This window comes from Mesoplodon mirus (genome assembly GCF_964341445.2).
Source record: "Mesoplodon mirus genome assembly, chromosome: 11".
Classification (NCBI taxonomy): Eukaryota; Metazoa; Chordata; class Mammalia; order Artiodactyla; family Ziphiidae; genus Mesoplodon; species Mesoplodon mirus.
Window position 1 is genome coordinate 39,642,578 of NC_138987.1, and position 19,701 is coordinate 39,662,278.

A 19,701-nucleotide genomic window follows, 5' to 3' on the forward strand; every position below is an offset into this window, starting at 1 on the left:
CCCTCGCAGCAGCTTGAGCTCAGAGGCCCAGAGACAAGCAGCTGTGGGTTCAAACACCAGTGGTGCCATCAGAGTGACACAGAGCAACCACTTCTTGGGATCCTTCACCATTCGGTAACCTCCCTGGACCCCTGGTCGGGGGGGGGCGCGCTTCACCTGGCCTGTGCTCACGAGCAGCCCTGTCCCAGCACAGGCCAGGTAGAGAGCACGGTCATCGGTCATCGCCATTTGGGGAACTGCTAGCACAGAGAAAGTTCCCAATAAATCTTCACGGAGTGAAATGAGAGGCAACCCTCACCCTCACGTGGACTGTAGTACTTAGCACAGAACGTGAGAGGTTCCTTTCTGATGGATGCTGCAAGATGCAGTCACTGCCTGGCCAATAAGAAACACAGAAGGACATGGGCAGCCAGTTAGTGTTGGTTTTTAGAAACTGCTAAGAAGGGCAGCGGTAGTGAGTTGCCCTCCTCTCCAGGCCAGCTCTCAGCCTACAAGGACCATCGTGCCCCGAGGTCACTGGCCAGACCACAGAGGCAGGGAGGGAACCCTCTACAAAGTGCCCTGGTCATCCTGACATGTGCCTTACGTCTGACCTCAGGCCCTGGGTTTGTTTTGCCAGTGTATCAATTTGGTGGAGTCTGTTCTGGGTGGTTGTAAAACACGAAAGGCATGCATCTCTCTTTCACACACACACACCTGGGTATGGAGATGCCTCATCTCTCCTCTAGGCACTTTCCTGGGCACCCAATTCCCTGTGTACCTGATGAAGGCAGCTCCTAGAGTCCCCCCAGCCTGTGTTCCTTGAGTCCAGGTGCCCCCCACATTCAGCAGGTGGTCCCAGGTTCCTCACCTGATCCCATGGAGGAGACCCCCAGGCTGCTCCACAACCCCAGGTTCCTGGCTCAGGCCCAGTCTTAGAGACAGGCGCGGGGGTGGAGGGATTCTCCCCGAGGGATTCTGACACGCGCTCTGAGCAATGAACCCCCGTCTCCCACCCTCCTTGCTAGGCGAGGACACAGCAGTGAGGAGCACCAGAGAGGGCACAGGCTCTCCCAGGCTCACATCACTGGGTGGCAACTGACTGCACCTCTCCGAGGTTCCTCCGTTTCCTACGTCACAAAACAGAGATGACACCGCCTAATTCCCTGGGGCTCAGTGATGCTCATCCGAGGCCCGAAAAGGTGGGCAGGTAGTAACACATCAGCTCGGGACTCCTGCTTCCCCTTTCGGGGCCACGACCTATTCCTGAAGTGTACCTCCTAACGTCACCTCTTTCTCCAAATCCAGGCTGGGACTCTCTTTCGTGAACACTGCGTAGCAGGGCAGGCCCTTGACAGGGGCAGCCTCCGGCCGCCCAGCCCTTAGAACAGAGCAAAGGAGGAGGGTGGGGCTGGGGGCCAAGCTGGGAGCCAAGGGCACAGGCCCAGAGCCTTGCTCACATCAGCCCTCCCCTCCCAGGCTCTCGAACCTTCTCCCAGTGGCTCCCTGCCGCAACGCCCCAAGCGCCTTACTTGGCCTGCGTTGCAAGGCCACCTGCCGGCCGTCTGGTCCTCATAACCCTCCGAACCAGCGCACCCGTCAGCTCCCCGCTGCTGGCATCCACAACTCGTGTCCTGCATGAGCTCTTCCCTCCCGCTGCCCCACTGCCCTGTCCCCCGTGCACAGGAGTCACCCGTTGCCCCTGACTGCCCAGAACTTGGGTCTGCCCCGGTCCTGAGGTGGGCACTAATGGCTGTGGCAAGGTAAGGCGAGACCTTGAGGGCAGGAATGTGTTTCATTGATGCAGCCGTCTGTCCGAGCATCCGACCAAGCAGCGACAAAGGTACGCTGCGTGCCAGATACGTGAACAGGTGAGGCGTATGCTCTCAATATGTAAAGAGAAGTCCACAGTTTACCTTAAGAACATCTTGCTTGCATTTTTCTACTTTGTCTTGCAATTTCTTAAGCTGTTCAGGGTTGAGGGATGGATCTGCTTTGCTGTTGGTTTCTCGTGATATTGCCAGCTTCTCCTCTTTGCACGCTGCGTGGTAGGCTTTCTTTGCTGCTTCTACCTACAGGGAGAATGAGCTCCTGAACACCACGTTTAAAGTTCAAAATCCTCGCTAGAGGTTACACAGACTGTGGGAAGTGCTTGCGCTCTCAAGAGGAGAGGAGAGAGCAGGTACAAAGCTGTATGTTCAGTATAATTACAACAAGTACAACAGAGGAGTTCATTCACCAACTATTGATGGAGCGCCTGCTTTGCTGTCAGGAAACATGTAGGCAGTAGGGGCACAGTGCCAGTCAAAGAACCTGGGCTCTCATGGAGCTTACCGTCTAGCTGGGAGAGGCAACCCCAAGAAACAGTGCAAGTACAGAGTAAATTAGAAGGTGGCAAATGCCAAGGAGGAGAATAAAGCAGGGAGGAGAGGCAGGTGCACTGGGTGGGTCTGGGCTGGTAGAGCGGTACATGGAATGGTTAGAGAAAACCACGCACTTGACATGGAGCAAGAATGTGACGGAGGTGTGGATCTGAGGCAAGAGCTGGCAGGCAGCTGGAAACCTAACGCAAGAAGAGTGTAATGCTGGGAGGCAAGGTTATGGGCACATTCCACACGCACACGTGTATATATAGATATGGATGTGTGTGGATGTGTGTGTGTCTATGTAATTTAATAGACACTTCTTACTTGAGCCAAAGTCACAAATTTCATTCTAGAGAAGAAAGATGAGTTTGTAACCACTGCCTCATGAGGGAGATAGTGTCATTACAAATGGGACCAGAGACGAGAAGGAAGAGAAAGGAGACGTGGCAAAAGCCAAGGCACAGAGCAGAGAAGGAAAGCCTGTTGTTACAACCTGAAGACGGAGGTCTGTTCCGGGTGATTCTGAGAAGGAGGAAGGCGGTGCAGCTCCTGAGAAAAGCCAGTGGCAGGAGTAGGGTTGGAAGAAAGTGGCAGGTCCACCCTGAGCCTGGGCAGACCAGGCTGCAGGTCCTCATGTGCTGAAGGCTGGGGGGTAGGTATGACAGCCTCCAGCAAGCCAAGGCTGGGTGAGACTCAATGGTTTCCATTTGCTACTTTTACAAAAATGAATATCAGCGTCATTGCAAATTTGAGAGAAAAACCCAGACAAGAGAAAGAACAATTTAAAATTATCCTTTTTACTAGTCCAGATGGACTTTAAGTCTCTGTAATAGACAATTTCCCAGGGTTGTGGGAGGCATTGTTGGTGGTTAAGAGCTAGGGTTTTCCATCTAGGATGTTAATTACTAGCTCCTGAGTGCTACCAACAGGTCTTCTGAAACTGTGCTATTCAAAATGTAGTCCTTAGACCAGTGGGCGTGGCATCACTTGGGAGATTATTAGAACTGAGCATTAATAGGCCCCGCTTCTTTTTTTTTTTCGGCGGTGCCACGTGGCATGCGGGATCTTAGTTCCCCGACCAGGTCCTCGTCAATGTAAGCACTGAGTCCTAACCACTGCACCACCAGGGAAGTCCCATAGGCCCTACTTCGGACCTACTGAATCATTATATCTGGAGGTGGGGCCTGGGAATCTGGGTTTTAGCAAGCTGCTTAAATTTAAGAAGCACTATTCTCCAATAGTTTAACCTCAGATAACCTTTGGCAACTGTGGATTTAATTTTTTTTTTAACTTTTTTTTTAAAGTATAGTTGATTTACAATGTTGCTCCAATCTCTGCTATACAGCAAAGTGACTCAGTTTTACACAGATACACGTTATTTTTTTAATGTTCTTTTCCATTCTGGTTTACCCCAGGAGATTGGATATAGTTCCCTCTGCTATACAGTAGGACCTTGGTGTTTATCCATTCTAAATGTAATAGTTTGCACCGATTTAATATTCTTGATAGACCAGAAGGTTCATGACATGGAGTTATTGGGGGGGAAAAAAAAGAGAGAGAGAGACAGTTTGGGTTTTGAGCTCTACGCCCTGTGTGTGGTTCTCATCCTGTTTCCAAGACTGGGAAATGGGTTGATACGGATTATGTAAAGGAGGCACATAAAGCACTCAGCGTCTTGAACATGGGTAAACGTTAGGCACCACAGGCTTCGGGCCTGAGCGTGGGCCTTTGTCCACCAGCTGCAGCATTCTGTGCCTAAAGCTGAGGCAGGAACCCCTGGGAGTGCAGGAGGGGGCGCTGCAGGTGGGAGGCCTGGCCAGTGAGAAGCAGGCTGCGGGGGGCCAGGCAGGGGCCTGCAGGAGGGATGCACCTCTTTCAGCTTCTTGGCCCAGGGCTTCTGTGCTTTCCGAAAGCCATCTTCGGCTTCTTTGGTCTCCTTAAAGCCTCCCATCATTTGCTTGTGAAAGGCCTCCTTCTGCCAGTTCTTGATCTTCTCGAAGTCCTCATTCATCAGCGAGGCCTTCACCTCCAGGTGCAGCTCGCTCACCTTCTCTGCCTCGGACATGACGGCCACCCAGGCCTTCTCCACCGTCCCGTACTGAGGTCCTGGCACAGGAGAGAAGCTGGTGGGTTAGTGGGCACTGCAGGGCCCAGGCAGGCCCTGGGGATGGGGGTTTCCTCTGCTAAACTCCCTCAGCTGTTGGGATGGGGTTTTAGGCCGGAAGGCTGGCTGCCCGGCTGGGAGGTTTCCTTTTGGTTGTTTCAGATATTTTTCTCTCAGTGCGTTCCTTTTTCAGTTCCTGGGATGAAGAAAAGAATAAGGAACTGAAGCTGGATCTGTTCTTTTGTTAGGGAAACTGGGGGATTACACACATTTCCTTTCTGTAAAGTCACTGAGCTCTTGAAAAACTCAAGTTTCCTCATCTTGGAAGTTTTGATTTGCTTAAGGCTGGCTAGAGAAGGAGGGCCTTCTGGAATGAGCTGACCTCTCTGCCAGGCTACTCTCAGCCCACCCACACGGGCTCCTGTTGGCCCCTGGTTCCCCCTCCACTGGACCACACGTTCTCCCAAGGCCCATTCATTCCATGCAGAGCAGGACCCTGGGAACTGTTTGTTGAATGAAGGACTGTCTCCTCAGCAGAATGGAAGCCCTGTCCTGGGGAAGGAGAGGAGGAGACAGGAATCTACTCTGGCCCAGACAGAATTCTCTAGATAGCAGTGTGGGGTTGCCTGGGTCACCCCATTCACTGTTCTCAGGAAGAAAACTCCTAATGTGGCCCGTCATTTTGTTGAGGGTGTGGCGTGAGGTGATGGAGGGAGAGACGGGCTATAACAGAAGCTGAGGACAGAAATGGGAAGACCGAGAGCCTGCCCTCAAGGCGCCCCCGGGGGTCAATGACTGTTGGAGCCGGGTAATGACACAGAGACGCATGGTGTGTGGGTGAGTGTGTGCGGGTGGGTAAGTGTGTGTGTGTGTGCGCGTGCGTGTGCGTGCATGAATAAACATAGAACATTAGCCCCTCTGAACCTCTAATCCCTCGTGTCTACACGACGAGCAGCTCCCTGTCCTGCCTAGGTCTCGTGGCAGGATCCATAAAGTGAGCGGGCAGGAGTGCTTTAGGAACCTCAGGTTCTGAATAAACAGAATGGACGGCGCTGACAGCTGGATCCTGAGAGAGGGGATTCAGGCAGGTGGAAATAAAGTAACAACAGTTACCGTTTCCTGAAGGAGCTGGCTCATCCCCAGTCACTCCTCACCCAAGCATGGCTACCCCACTCCCTGGCACCCACTCTGTACCATGGCACTGTGCTAAGCTCCACAGAAAACCCGTTTTGGCAACAGGTGAAACACGGGCAGCTGGTCTAGACCCAACTGAAGTCGCCTGGGGGCCCCTCGCCCTAGCCTGGTTTCCGATGGTCAGCTCCCCTGAGGACAGTCAGTCATGGTAGAAGAGTTTGCCCCAAAACATACCCTGAGAAACCCCCGCTAACCCACTTCTGTCCCAGGAAATCCTATAATCAATCGAGCTCCCCCTCTACTGCTGGGAAGTGCATTCTGAGCACAATCCATATCCACAGCAGCATTGTCACTAAGCTCTAAAATCTTCTGAGTTTTTGCTGGGGAGGGAGGGGAGGCAAAACCTGCATCATACGACACCTGTAGTTATTCCTGTTAAAATTCAATATTAGAAAGCCTGCCAGATGTCACCATCTAGTCTTATCTGACTTACTACTTGGCCAAGCTTACAAATAAACAGCCTGAGTGTCAGAAACCATGGTGCTGAGCAGCAAGGCCTTTGACTGGATAGGAGCCTACTCAAGTCTGGGCCCTGAAGGAGCTGTTCTTTGTTAACTCGGCAAGTGCAGCATGTCCTCTGGACGACAAGGACTGCCACAGGAGTCCTGGATGCTGTTCGAGGACAGGAGGCCTGTGTCCCCAGGAAAGGGGAGGAAAGCTCATGCAGGCTATGCTGCTGGGTGATGAATCACAGCCCCTCGAAACTGTTATACAAACTCCTGCCCCGATCTTCCAAGAGAGGAAATTGGCTCAGAAAGGGTCCACGATTTGCCCTGGGCGCCTGGGGCTGAGATGCCCTGGGTGCCTGGGGCTGAGACGTCCTGTGTGGTGGCTTCCCTACCCTTGTCCACAAGCTGCCTCCAGCGCCGGGCCCACTCGGTGAGCTGCTGCGCATACGCCTTCTCGATGCGCGCCCGCTCGTGCAGGCAGTTCATGAGGTCGCTGCACAGGCGGTGGCCATCCTCGATCCGCTTCACGGTCCGCTTGTAGTTCCCGACCTAGGAAACAGAGCCACGCTGTGAGGCCTGGGGCCGCAGCTGCAGAAACGGCTTCCACGCCAGCCCGGCTCTTGGGTGCTCATGCCCCCCTCCTGTTTCAAAGGCACCCTGCGTTGCTACATGACCAGCTCCCCGTTTTTATCACTAGCAGAAACACGCAAAACAGTGATTCGGAGCTTCTCAATGTCCATGCGGCCGGCGTCCATGCTCTGACCCGTGGGTCAGGGAAGGAGACAGGCCAGAGTGGGAAGGGCTCTGATGGAGGGAAGCGAGGGGCTGAGGGCACCCAGAGGGCATCTCACGCAGCTTCCCAGAGTGGGTAATGTCTAACTAGAAAGATGAAAAACAACAAAAACAGAAAAATAATTTTTTAGTAACTCAGATTAAAATGATTTTATAATTAACATTATAGACTCTTGGCTAAAGGCCTTTTGAGCATTACTGGAATAAACAGGTTTCAGGTGCCTACTGTTGATATGTCATCACATGCTAGATTATTATTACTTCCCAATTAGAGCAACAAACACTATTTCCCACTTTCTGAGCACATGCCAGGGACCACAGTAGGTGTTTTACACCCCCAAAATTGCCACTGCCCTAATGAGTAGGAATAACTGTCCCCATCTTAAGATGAGGAAACCAAGGCTCAGGGAAGTTACATTGTTTTCTAAGATCCCATAGTCGCAGTCCTAGAGGCTGGGCTGCAGCTGAAAGCAGGTTTTCAAATGGTTCCAGGTAGGAGTCTCGATGGCAAAGCTCACACTCTTATCTGCTTTGACGAGAGCCAAGGTGAGGCTTGATTACTTTATCTCACATATGAGAGGAGAGTTAGTTTATCTAAATTATATATAATAAAAGAGTAATTGAGAAAATATTAGCAGCTAATTTGGAGTGAAAAATCAAAGTGTTCCATATGTTCCATTCATTGACCTGCTGATTAGAAAGGATACCATGTAGCTGATACTGGAGCACTTGGAGGAAATATGACAGAAAAATGATCGACTGTATTTTCAACCCTTTCCTCCCAACTGTCTTCAAAAACTGTAGTCACCTTTTTGTCAGTTTTTCCATTTCTAAATGTCTCTGCCTGGCTAATCACTCTCATATTTCATCTCCATTTACAGTCAATCTGAAAGCTCCTGGAGAACATGGAGGACTAGTTCCCACTGCTACAGGAAAGGGTACAGTCCCCTCTCTGCCACGTAGCCTGTCTAACCCTGATTTATGAACAGTGCAAACTGCCTGAGTCCCTCCCATCTTGTGCTGAGTTAGCCAGGTGAAGAAGAGGCTACAGTGGAGTGGCAGGAAGACCTTGCAAAGAGACAGAACACATGGAGATGGGCATCGGGAGAAAAGGGGACTGTGGTCCCTCCAGGAAGGGCTGTCTCTGAGGCCAGAGCTCTGGACAGGTTGAGATGACCCCACTCCCATGGGAACCAGAATCCTGGGGAACAGCGAGGATCCCTGGAAGGCAGGTAGTCTGGGTGGGCTTCTCCAGAGGTCTGGTATGATTTCCAGCAGTCTTGCTGAAGTGCACAAACAGATCTTAGGCCCCACGATCAGTTATCGTTTCCTCCACAGGCTCCTCCCGCCCAGGCATGGCCTGGCTGCTACCCCCAGCAAGGAGAGCAGGTCACCAGCTCACCAAAACACAGAAGGTGAACCTGAGTTTTCAACTCCAACCTTCAGCAGCCCCTTTTTAGGAAGGAGAAAGCAAGTATTTCACAACCAATTAGAAGTGACATCACATGTTCACTTCCCTTAAAATAGGGCCTTGCTATCATTTCGAAATTTACAGCAGGATGAAAAAAATAACCAACAAAACACAACTCAGTATTGCTGAGCTGGTGGCAAGAGCTAAGATAATCACAGCTCAATACAGACTTGACAGCCGACAGGAAACCACGATGTAGATCTGGTTTTCATCCCACTGTTACCAATAATATTCATACTGGCAATCAATATTAAAATATGTTGGCTCTCCAGAAACCTGCCCCCTGATTTTCAAAACCCTTGTAAAAAGATTTAGGGAAAAGAAAAGGATATTTTTAACAAGGTACACATTGGTACAGCCCATCAACACATACCATAGATACTGTTCTTATTTATTTATTATTTGTTTTATTTATTTATTTAACATCTTTATTGGAGTATAATTGCTTTACAATGGTGTGTTAGTTTCTGCTTTATAACAAAGTGAATCTGTTCCCATATCTCTTCCCTCTTGCGTCTCCCTCCCTCCCACCCTCTCTATCCCACCCCTCTAGGTGGTCACAAAGCACCGAGCTGATCTCCCTGTGCTATGCGGCTGCTTCCCACTAGCTAGCTATTTTAGGTTTGGTAACGTACATGTCCATGCCACTCTCTCACTTCGTCCCAGCTTACCCTTCCCCCTCCCCGTGTCCTCAAGTCCATTCTCTATGTTTGTGTCTTTATTCCTGCCCTGCCTCTAGGTTCTTCAGAACCATTTTTTTTTCTTAGATTCCATATATATATGTGTTAGCATACGGTATTTATTTTTCTCTTTCTGACTTACTTCACTCTGTATGATGGACTCTAGCCCCATCCACCTCATGACAAATAGATACTGTTCATATCTATCTATCTATCTATTTATTTATTTATTTACATCTTTATTGGAGTATAATTGCTTTACAATGGTGTGTTAGTTTCTGCTTTATAACAAAGTGAATCAGTTATACATATACATATGTTCCCTTATCTCTTCCCTCTTTCATCTCCCTCCCTCGATACTGTTCATATTTAAATGACAATCTTGAAATCTGAAAAGCAGCAAGGAATAGGAAGGTTGTTCCTGGAAGCACGCGTTTTAGGTTTAATGCGGGGCCAAGGGGAAAGGGGAGTGCTCGTGACAACAGGCACTGCGGTGCTCCAGCAGCACCGGCCCTGCTGTGCTTTGCTCAATGAAAGGCTACATATGGGCTTGTGACAGACCATCACTTCAGTCCACACACGGGGACATTCATCAGGTTTCACTGTTTCCATCTCCATAAACCACACAGCAGCAGAGCAATGTGGCTTTCCCACTCCCTAAGCAGGGTGTTGACCATCATCCTAAGAGCAGAGCCACTGTTTGTTTCTAAAATAAGACAGAGTCAACATAAAATAAAAATCACCCTTTACAGGTATAAACTTAGATGAGTTCAGATGAATGTATACTGTGTATAACCATCACCGTATCAAGGTACAGACTACTTCTACCTCCCCACAGGGTTCCCGTGCACCCTCTTGCAGTCAATCTTCTCCCCACACAGCCCCTGGCAACCACTAATTGATTTTTGTCCCGTTTTCATGACGTCCAGGATAACTGGCATCACACTGTGTGCAGCCTGGCTTTTGTGACAGCCTCTGTCACTTACCACGGTGCTTTCGAGACTGATCCACGTTGCTGCCTATATCAGTAGTTCACTCCATCTCATCGCTAAGTTGTATTCTACCGTATGGACACACCACAATTTGTTTACCCTTTCATCCTGTTTAAGGACATTTGGGTTGTTTTTCGTTTGGGGCGATTATAAATAAAGAAGATATCAACATTTCCTATAGGTCTTTGTGTGGACATATGTCTTCATTTCTCTTGGGTAAATACCTAGAAGTGGAATTGCTATATGGTAAGTGTATGTCTAACTTTATAAGACAAAGTGGCTGTACCACTTTGCATTCCCATCAGCCGTGTATGAGAGTTTTAATTACTCTGCATTCTCACTAGCATTTGGTATTATCAGGTTTTTTAAAAAAATTATTTTAGCCACTTAGTATGTAGCAACATCTCATTGTGATTTTAATTTGCATTTTCTTAGTGTCTAATGATACTGGGCATCTTTTCTTGTTCCTATTTGCCATCCACGTGTCTTCTTTGGTAGAGTGTGTTCTCTTTTTTAAAATGGAGGTATAATGACTGTTTTGTAAAATGCAAGAAAAATTAATTTCAAATATATGATAAACTGATAATACATTAAAGTCAGGACATACATAGTTAGGTATTTCTGCTCTATCAGTTTTGTAATTAAAAAGCTTCTCTCTTGCTTCTCAAAATACTAGCTTGTTTTGAGATGGCCAAATGACAGATAACTTTAGGTAGGAATTGAAAATAAACAAGCTTTCTTCCAATCCTTATTATCAATTGATTTGTTCATAAAATGCCCATTTTAAAAACTAGGTCTGAAGCCATCTATGTTCCTAACTTCCTCTAAATTCAGACTCACCCCCTCAGATACCAAGGTGCTAAAGACAGATGTTCAACATGCAAGTGCCTGGGTGCAAGGGGGGGATACTCCTACTCTCCCCTCAGGAGCCCACCTGGCCGAAGGAAGGGTGAGGGGTGGGGCAGGTATACTAGAGGCAACAACCAGACTGAATTTTCAAGGACAAGTAGACGGATTAAAGGTGAGGTAAGGGAAATGATTCCCGGCAGAGACAATGTTGGCAAAATGAAGAAGGTGTGACAGCATGGAGACCTGGCTCTGGGAGAAGCCCATGAGGAACAGAACGTGGACCACAGAATGCAGGGGGGTGACAAGAGACTGAGCTGGGCGCTGGGTACAGCAAGTGGTGTGCGAGGTGGGGTCAGTCAGATGGTGAAAAATCTTGAGGGTCAGGCCTTCATCCGAAAGGGTGCTGTGCTCAGGGAATGGTGGGGTTCAGGAAGGTGAAGCCCCTGGAGGGGAGGTATGAGTAGCCTGCTGACTCTGGGGCACAGCAGTGGAGAGGAGAGCAGGAAAGCAGGAAAAAGGAACTGCGCTGTCCTCCAGGTGGCACGTGCGGGCGGCACAGAGGTAGCAGTATCCCAACTCTCAGGCGCCTCAGGGTTGGGGAGGGAGGGGGCGGTTCCTGCAGGCTGGACCTATCAGGCGGAGAGAGCGGAGTCCTACTCCTTTCCAGAGTCCTCCAGAAACCAGTCTCCCGCCTCCCTCCACTCAATCACCAAAAGGCCTGCCTTGGGCTCACCAGGAGCCTGACCGGTCCTGTCGTCCTCCCTGGAATCTGGGTCGCCCTACCCCCTTCTACCCTCAGTGCCCTTCACCTCGGCCCAGAGGGCCCTTTCTGCCCGCCGTCCTCCCGGCTGCCTGTGAGTCTGGCTCTCATCATTCCTCTGGCTTTCCTCTGCCCCAGGCCCTGAGAATCCAGCGTCACACAAGCCTTGGTTTTAGTCAGCTAAGACGAGTCTGGGGCTGGAGTTGCAGACATCCCCTGGCAGAAACTGCGTAATCAGGAATCAGAGCAGAGACAGTGGGCTCTGCCTAAAAACCAGCGGGTTTATAATTACAGGGGTGTTGGGAAGGACTGTTCAAACAGGTCGCACCAGTTCCTCATTTATCCTCTGGGTGTAAACAGTCTGGAACTGCCTTTCACAAGGACACTGGAGAATGTTTGCTTCTCCGACTTTACAGCCTACTTACCTTGGCCAACTCCATTCTGTGGAACACAGTGGCCAAAGGCAACAGGAAAGTTGGAGGGTTTCCGCAGGTCAGTGGAACCCCTGGGATCCCAGGTGGATGACAGGGAGTGCGAATGCGGACGTGCAGCTCCTCCCACCTGTTGGCCCCCAGTGCCTGCTCAGTTACCATTACCTGTGTGAACTGCGGGCTCAGGTCAGAGGACCTATAGGGTCACCTCACGTACATCTTCCATGTTATTCCTTTTACCCTTCTCTTTGGTCGGTGACCATCGAGCCCATCTCGCAGACAAATTGCGTGATTACAACCAAAGTCCCAGGGTGAAACCAGTGGCCCAAGTGAGAAGGGAACCGGGCAGGAACACCCCAAAGCTCACGCTCTCCCACCCCGTGCTGCCTTGGCCCTGAGGCATGAACCTCTTCCCTCCGGTGGCTCATCTCAATATCACAAAGAATCCCTGTGGACTCTGGATGTCCCCAGGAACCCCAGTTGAGCTTCTGGCTGTCTCACTGCTGACTTGATGCACAACACAGAGGGTGCTCCTAGGCCTGTGGCCCAGACCACCCTGCCCTCCCCCAGCCAGCCCCTCTGCCCATGCCACCCCCAGACGGCCTCACTGCCTGCCGTCCCGGGCCTGGGCAGAGCCCGCAACACACAGGACACCAACCCCACGCACCTTCCGATGGTGCCGCAAAAGTACGCACCTTTGTCTTTCTTCACCATTCTTTCTCAACTGCCTTCCACTCACTGGGTCTTGTCAGGCACTCAATAAAAATGTGAAAGGTAAAACCATAAAGCGACTCGAAGAAAATGTAGGCAAATACCTTTGTGACTTAGGGCAGGGCAGGATTCCTTAAACAAAATTTCAAAAGTAGGGCTTCCCTGGTGGCGCAGTGGTTGAGAGTCCGCCTGCCGATGCAGGGGACACGGGTTCGTGCCCCGGTCCGGGAAGATCCCACATGCCACGGAGCGGCTGGGCCCGTGAGCCATGGCCACTGAGCCTGCGCGTCCGGAGCCTGTGCTCCGCAACGGGAGAGGCCACAGCAGTGAGAGGCCCGGCGTACAGCAAAAAAAAAAAAAAAAAAAAAAAAAAAAAAATTTCAAAAGTAAAAGCCATAAGGTTACGCACACACACATCCATGTGTGTGTGTGTGCGTGTCCAAATAAATTTTATTACTTCAAAAATTATGGATTTCTGTTCAGAAACCAATAACATGGACAAAGTTAACAGATTCAAATACTGTCTACTAATCTGTCTATATTGTCCAAATTGACAAGGGACTAAAATCTGGAACATCCCAGGAAATCCTACATATCAACATGAAAGAGAGGCCCCCGGGGAAGACGGGCAAAGGTATGAAGTGGTAACTTCAGAGAGAAGTGGAAGTCCATGGGGCTAAAGGCCTGAGTGAGATGCTCACGCTCGTGGGCCTGCCCATGAGAGCAGCAAGGTAGCTCTTTACCTGTACAGACTGGCACACTGTAGAGAGCGGGAAATGCCAAGTGTGGGGCGGAGCTGGGCACACAGGACCCCTTCTGAATACAATGGCGGAAACCAGCCTGGGGCAAGCCTGTGACAGCCAGGCAGTAATTAAGTCACGAAGCATACACATGCCCCAGCCACATGGCTCCGGAGTTTTATCCCCATAGATATGTTGGCTCAGGTCACAGGGCACGTAGGGGTCTCCTCCTTGGGGAATGCATGGGTGAATGTGGGGGGCACCCCAGTGTGGCAGCAAGAAGGAAGTGCAGGACTGTGTAGACGCCGCAATGGAACAGACCTCACACACAGTGCAGAGGGGAGAAAAAGAAACAGAACGGCAGGGCACAGGATGCCTTGAAGCAAATTAAAAATAGCCGCACATGGGGCTTCCCTGGTGGCGCAGTGGTTGAGAGTCCGCCTGCCGATGCAGGGGACACAAGTTCGTGCCCCGGTCTGGGAAGATCCTACATGCCGTGGAGCGGCCGGGCCCGTGAGCCATGGCCGCTGAGCCTGTGCGTCGCAAGGGGGAGAGGCCACAACAGTGAGAGGCCCGCGTAACGCAAAAAAAAAAAAAAAAAAAAAAAAAGCTGTACATGAAGCAAGCGTACAAAGTTTACAACAACACATGCTCACAAAAGCCATAATATTAGAAAGGGGGAGGGGTTAGGTGCCAAGAGCAGGGAAAGAAATGGAGAAGGAGGTGGTGCTGAACGAGTCCCGTCCTACCTGCCCCAGTTTCAGCTCTCTGCTAAGGCTCAGCTGGTCTTCCCCACAGAGGCTACCCTGACACCGCCTGCCATCCCTGCTGCACCACCAAGAGGGCGGGCCCGGATCGCCTGCACTAGCAGACAGGTGACACCAATTCCCCACCATGGGGTCCTGCTGGCTGGTCCACCTGGGGGCCACGAGGGCCCTTCCAAACACTGTCCCCGTGCCCCACAGTTGTAGTTTGTTTCACATGGGTCACAACTGTGCATGTTAGCCTTCCTGCCCCAGCTGGACTGCAAACCTCTTGGTAACAGGTGCCACACACAGAGTTTTTCCATCGGTGGCAGCATCATAGTAGAGCACACCTACACTTCGCCAGGCAGAGTGCTCACAGCTCTACATGCAGCCTCATTTAATCCTGTGATGATCCCAGGCAGGAGGATTTTACAGACTAGGAAACAGGTTTGAAGAGGCAAAGTCACCCATAATCATGCAGCCAAAAGGAGGCAGACCCTACCTTCTAGAACCTTTCTCAGGCTGAGAATAGAGAGCATGTAGAATGAAGACTTAACGGGTCCATATCAGGTGATGTGTATGTTTCCAACCAGCCCTGCAGGTTCCAGGAAAGGCCACAGAGTTCAAGACTGCGAGGCAGTATGTGAGCCCCACTCCTGAATCCCCGATTCCCCTTGGTGCCAGTGAGGCTCACGCCTCCCAAACCTGTAAACTACTAAGACCGCTTGACAAAGATGACCTTGATTTTACTCTCAGAATGCTCATGCTCTTTAACCTGTGACTCTGAAGTCCCAAGCACCAGAGCTGCTCCCTCTACACCCTGGAAAGACAGGTCCAAGAGTGAGCCAGCTGTGCCAAGCTGACCGGACAAGAAAGAGAAGCCGCTGGTGGTGCCCCTCCAGGCATGTGCACTGAGTCAGAGACCAACATTCTGTCCAAAGCTGCTACAGTATGCCCAGAGGCTCCAGGAGCTTCTCAATCAGCCTGAAAGATAAGGATGAAAGACAAGCCTGAAGAGGTGGCCATCAGCCCCTGGCCCTCTCTGATGAGGCCACCTTTCCTCTACCCCCTCTCATGAGGGGAACAGCAAAGAGCTGGCCCTGCCCTGAAAGAAATGACCAGGTCTCTCTGCCTACGCTTCTATCCCTTCAGCTGTTCGGTGGATTTTGTGAGGATGTATGCACTGGTAAGTTCACAGCATAGGGTGGGTTTCTTCCCAGTCAGATGTGCTCTTAGCCTGGGGCAGCCATCACTTGACAAGACCTGCCATTTCTTTTTTTTTTGCGGTACGCGGGCCTCTCACTGTTGCGGCCTCTCCCGTTGCAGAGCACAGGCTCCGGACGCACAGGCCCAGCGGCCATGGCTCACGGGCCCAGCCACTCCGCGGCATGTGGGATGCTCCCAGACCTGGGCACGAACCCGCGTCCCCCACATCGGCAGGCGGACTCTCAACCACTGCGCCACCAGGGAAGCCCCAAGACCTGCCATTTCTTCATCTGGTCCCTCCAGACACAAAATGAAGAGAGGGGACAGGATTAGGTGATCTCCAAGGGACCTGCACAACTCCAGGCAGCTGGCTGGCTACCTCCCAAAGCACTCAGAACTCTCAGTTTTTGAGGGTCTGGCAACACCCTCTTGCCACTCACAAATACGGGGTGAACATCTACTGTGTGCCAAGGACTATGAAAGGGACTAGGGATGCAATGGTGAACAAACTGTCATCATCCCTACCTTTGTGGGACTTCGGTCAAGTAACAGTTACAGATGGTGGCAAGTCCTGGAAGGAACACTCCAGGAGATCGGGGCTGCCTGGAGGAAACGATGTTTGAATAAGAGCCGAGGGACCTCTGGGGCAAGGCCACTTTCTGAAGGCTTGAGGCAGCATGTTGAGGCCCACAGAGCATGAGCTATATGCGATGCCACCCACTCCGTGAAGGTACCCCCTCCCCAGCAGCTCATCCCTCCCTGTTACTTTTGCCACGATGTCTGCTGTCACATGCAAAATGTGGTAGCATATGGGTTTTGAGGGCAAGGACTGTGCCTTTATTCTTCTCCATCCACCATGCCAGGCACACAGAGGGCAATGCCTGAATGATGCTGGGAGCAGAGATTCCGTTCCACGTAGACAGGAGGGGACTGAGAAGTTGCTGAGTGCCCAGCTAGAGGCACAGGCAATGAAGTAAGTCACGATCCTTTATTTATTGAGTTCTTAATCCAGTGAGTCCCTTGAGCTCTCCCCACAAAAGCTAAAAAGGATCACCTCTCAGCACATCATCAGATATTAACTCCACAGATGACAAGTGAGCAACTAACACTTCTGCCAAGCACAAACCAGCAGGAGAGCCTCGCAGTTCCTTCACTGCACTTGCACGGCTTTCAGTCAAATTGCAGTTCCCAGTCAGTTTATCTCCACGTCCCGCCATGTCCAGGCAGGCCAAGAGGACTCCAGGACTGGGCCTTTCAGTGCCACTACTTCCCCACCCGCATTCCCTGCGGAGTGCACAGCAGAGGCCATATCCATACACACCAGCAGGGCCTCCCGTCTCAGGCACCCTTCTTCAATCCATCCCAACCCCTACTCTGAACCTCCCTTTCCAAACAAGGGGTCACAATCAATCTTAAGGTTGTAAAATCTGTGATGTGCTTGAAAGGACCAAGGAGTAAGGCGTATCCTTGGAGAACCATGAACTCTGTGCCTTGCTCTCAATCTGCTCTGGCAGTCCTCATTTCTACAGGATTCCACTTCCAGTTCTCCAACCTACCTTCCAGCTCACCCACCATCTGGGCTCCCAATTCGTCCTGCACTGGAACAGAAGGTCTAGGATCTTCTCACCTCAGTGCTCCCCTGAACCTGACCTCACCGGGCTCCCCATTCTCGAAACAGGGTAATGCAGTTTACCTGGCAGGGCCCCAAGAGGGTTAGACATCAAGGCTCCGTGCTGGCCTGCTGCTGCTGCTGTTACGTACAGCCTCAGTTTCCAGCCACCTTGAGCCTGACCTGTGTGCTGACCCAAACTAGTCCTGTCACTGCCTCGGGCCTCACTCAGTCCCCACTCCTGGTTTTCAGATCTCACCCCCAACACTTACCAGCCCTATCCCCTGTTCCTGGATTCATCAAGTAGGAGGGTGAAGAAACTGTAGCTCATCACCCTTTCTGTTTGAGAGTTTTAAAGCACAAATCCCAAACTTCAACAATGTTAAAAATAACTGCATTGTCAATCTTTAATCTAAATGTTCAAAATGACAAGCTGAGAAATGGATGAAATGGAAAGTGAGAAATTCCAGTTCTCAGATCTAACTCAAGGCAGAACAGATAATAACGTACAGAGGAAGGATGTGTTTAAACAAAGTTATTTTAGACCTGAACTCCTCCTCAAGACTGGTCAGCCAGGCTCACCGCGCTCTGCCCTCTCGGCACATGTTGCTCAGATGTCAGGATAAAGGCCCAGCGACGCCTGGGGACTTGTGCCTGAGCACAGCACATGCCCCACCTGTGAGCCACCGCCCAGAAGACCCTGCCCTGGAGCGCCCAGTCTCCCTGGCATGAGTGTACGTGCACACACTCATGCTTCAGCCAAGCGTCCGGGAAGCAGCCTGAGCGTACGGCTGCCTGGTAACCAGGTCGCTGCCCCCCTTCCTGACTCCTGTTAAAAAAGAAAACCCTCCGCCACAGGACACAAGCACCTTCGCCCCATCTCCGTGCCTGGGTCCCTCAGCACCAGGCCCACCGTACGCACCCACACATTGGTATAAAGGTGTCTCAGTGCAGCCAGGCCACCACAGGCTAACTGAGCGCCCAAGACTTCTCCAGTTCTAAAATCATGCATTTCTATTTGTTACTGAGTAGAAATGGAAAACGTTTTCTCCTACAGGGCTTACAAAAGTTACTTTGACATCACTGAAATCAAGAGAGAAAATAAAAATCTATCTTCAGAGAATAAGCTTGACAGCAAAACGTCTTGAGTGTTCCGAGTCTCTCAAGGCCAGAGCTGAGCGGCTTGCTAGCTGGCATCTAGAACAACGGCATTTAGGCAGGGGAGGGGCAAGCCTGCACGGACCAGGTGAAAGGCCACCTGATTCGCCCGTCTTCGCCTGTCTCCACGGGTGCAACGCTCACACGTGAAGAGGTGACGCTTTGAGACCACTCGGGCTCGGAGCCATTCGGACCCTGGCGCTGCGGGTGTTATCTATAATTCTCACAACCATCCTGGGAAGTAGGAATTAGCAATGCTATGTTCACGCCTAGGACACTGAGCAGGTTACTTCTCTTCCCTGAGTCCTTAGGGTCACACACTAAGAAACGCTGGCACCAGGCTTGAACCCAGACAGGACGCTACTTCCTCACGCCGAAGCAGAGGCGTTTAAGTACATGGCAGTCACTGCAAAGGAATACCTCTCTCCTATAAGGAGCTCCCAGGAGGCTGAGAGCAGAGGCAGGAGAGCAGTTCTATTTTTTTTTTTTTTTTTTTTTCCTTTTTGCGGTATGCGGGCCTCTCACCGCCGTGGCCTCTCCCGTTGCGGAGCACAGGCTCCGGACGCGCAGGCCCAGCGGCCATGGCCCACGGGCCCAGCCGCTCCGCGGCATATGGGATCCTCCCAGACCGGGGCACGAACCCGCATCCCCTGCATCGGCAGGCGGACTCCCAACCACCGCGCCACCAGGGAGGCCCAGGAGAGCAGTTCTAGAGAGCAGGTGCTTGGGCCCAAATCCCAGCTCCACCCACTGCTAGCACCATCACACCACCCGAGCCTCAGCTGCCCCACCTGTAAAGTGGAGCTCACAATCGCAGAGGCAGTGGAGAGGACTGAGAGCACCCACGTAAAGCAGAGCAGGTGCCTGGCACAGAGCAAGTGTGCAATAAACGCTAGCCGCTATCACCGGTTTTCACTGCTAAACTTCTTGTTGTGGGTTGACAGTCCCACAGAGAGTAGGCAGACCACAGCACAGGGCTTGTGGGCACACAGCTCCACGACTTAGCAGCGCGTACACACCCACGCATGGGGTACAAGGGCGGCCAGAGTCACTGCTCTCCTGGAGCCACCGCTGACACAGCGCAGTCCACCCGCTCAGGAGGGAGGGCCCTCTTCCACATCCTCACAGCATTTGCCAGATGTAAAAGTCACTTTTGTCTGTTTATTCATGCTGCACCCTCAAGGCCTAGAATAGGATCTGGCACATAGTGGGTGACCTGTAGGTGTTTATTGAAATAATGATATCTGTTCAGTATTATGGCTATTTGCATACATATTTTAATTCCAAATATTTGTCTGTAAGCTTCTCATGAGCAGGGCATATCTTATTACCCAGCATCAAACCTTATCCTTTCTCTGATTCACTTGTACATTCAATCAACAATCATTTAGCGTGTCAAGCACTGTGCTAAGTATCAGATTCCCAGGGAAGAATCACGTATTTGCCCCTAGGGAGTTCACAGCC

At 51.2% G+C, this 19,701-nt stretch overlaps 1 protein-coding gene across 3 annotated transcripts in view; it reads right to left on the reverse strand.

The window, feature by feature from the left end:
- PACSIN2 (protein kinase C and casein kinase substrate in neurons 2) overlaps positions 1 to 19,701 on the reverse strand; it is a 140,719-nt gene that overhangs the window by 16,353 nt on the left and 104,665 nt on the right. For all 3 annotated transcript variants that reach the window (XM_082636969.1, XM_082636967.1, XM_082636968.1), the window contains exons 3-5: positions 6,485 to 6,641; positions 4,216 to 4,451; positions 1,896 to 2,051 (exon numbers count right to left, since the gene is read on the reverse strand). In XM_082636969.1, the coding sequence (XP_082493095.1) occupies positions 1,896 to 2,051; positions 4,216 to 4,451; positions 6,485 to 6,641 (549 nt within the window). The remainder of the gene's footprint in view (positions 1 to 1,895; positions 2,052 to 4,215; positions 4,452 to 6,484; positions 6,642 to 19,701) is intronic.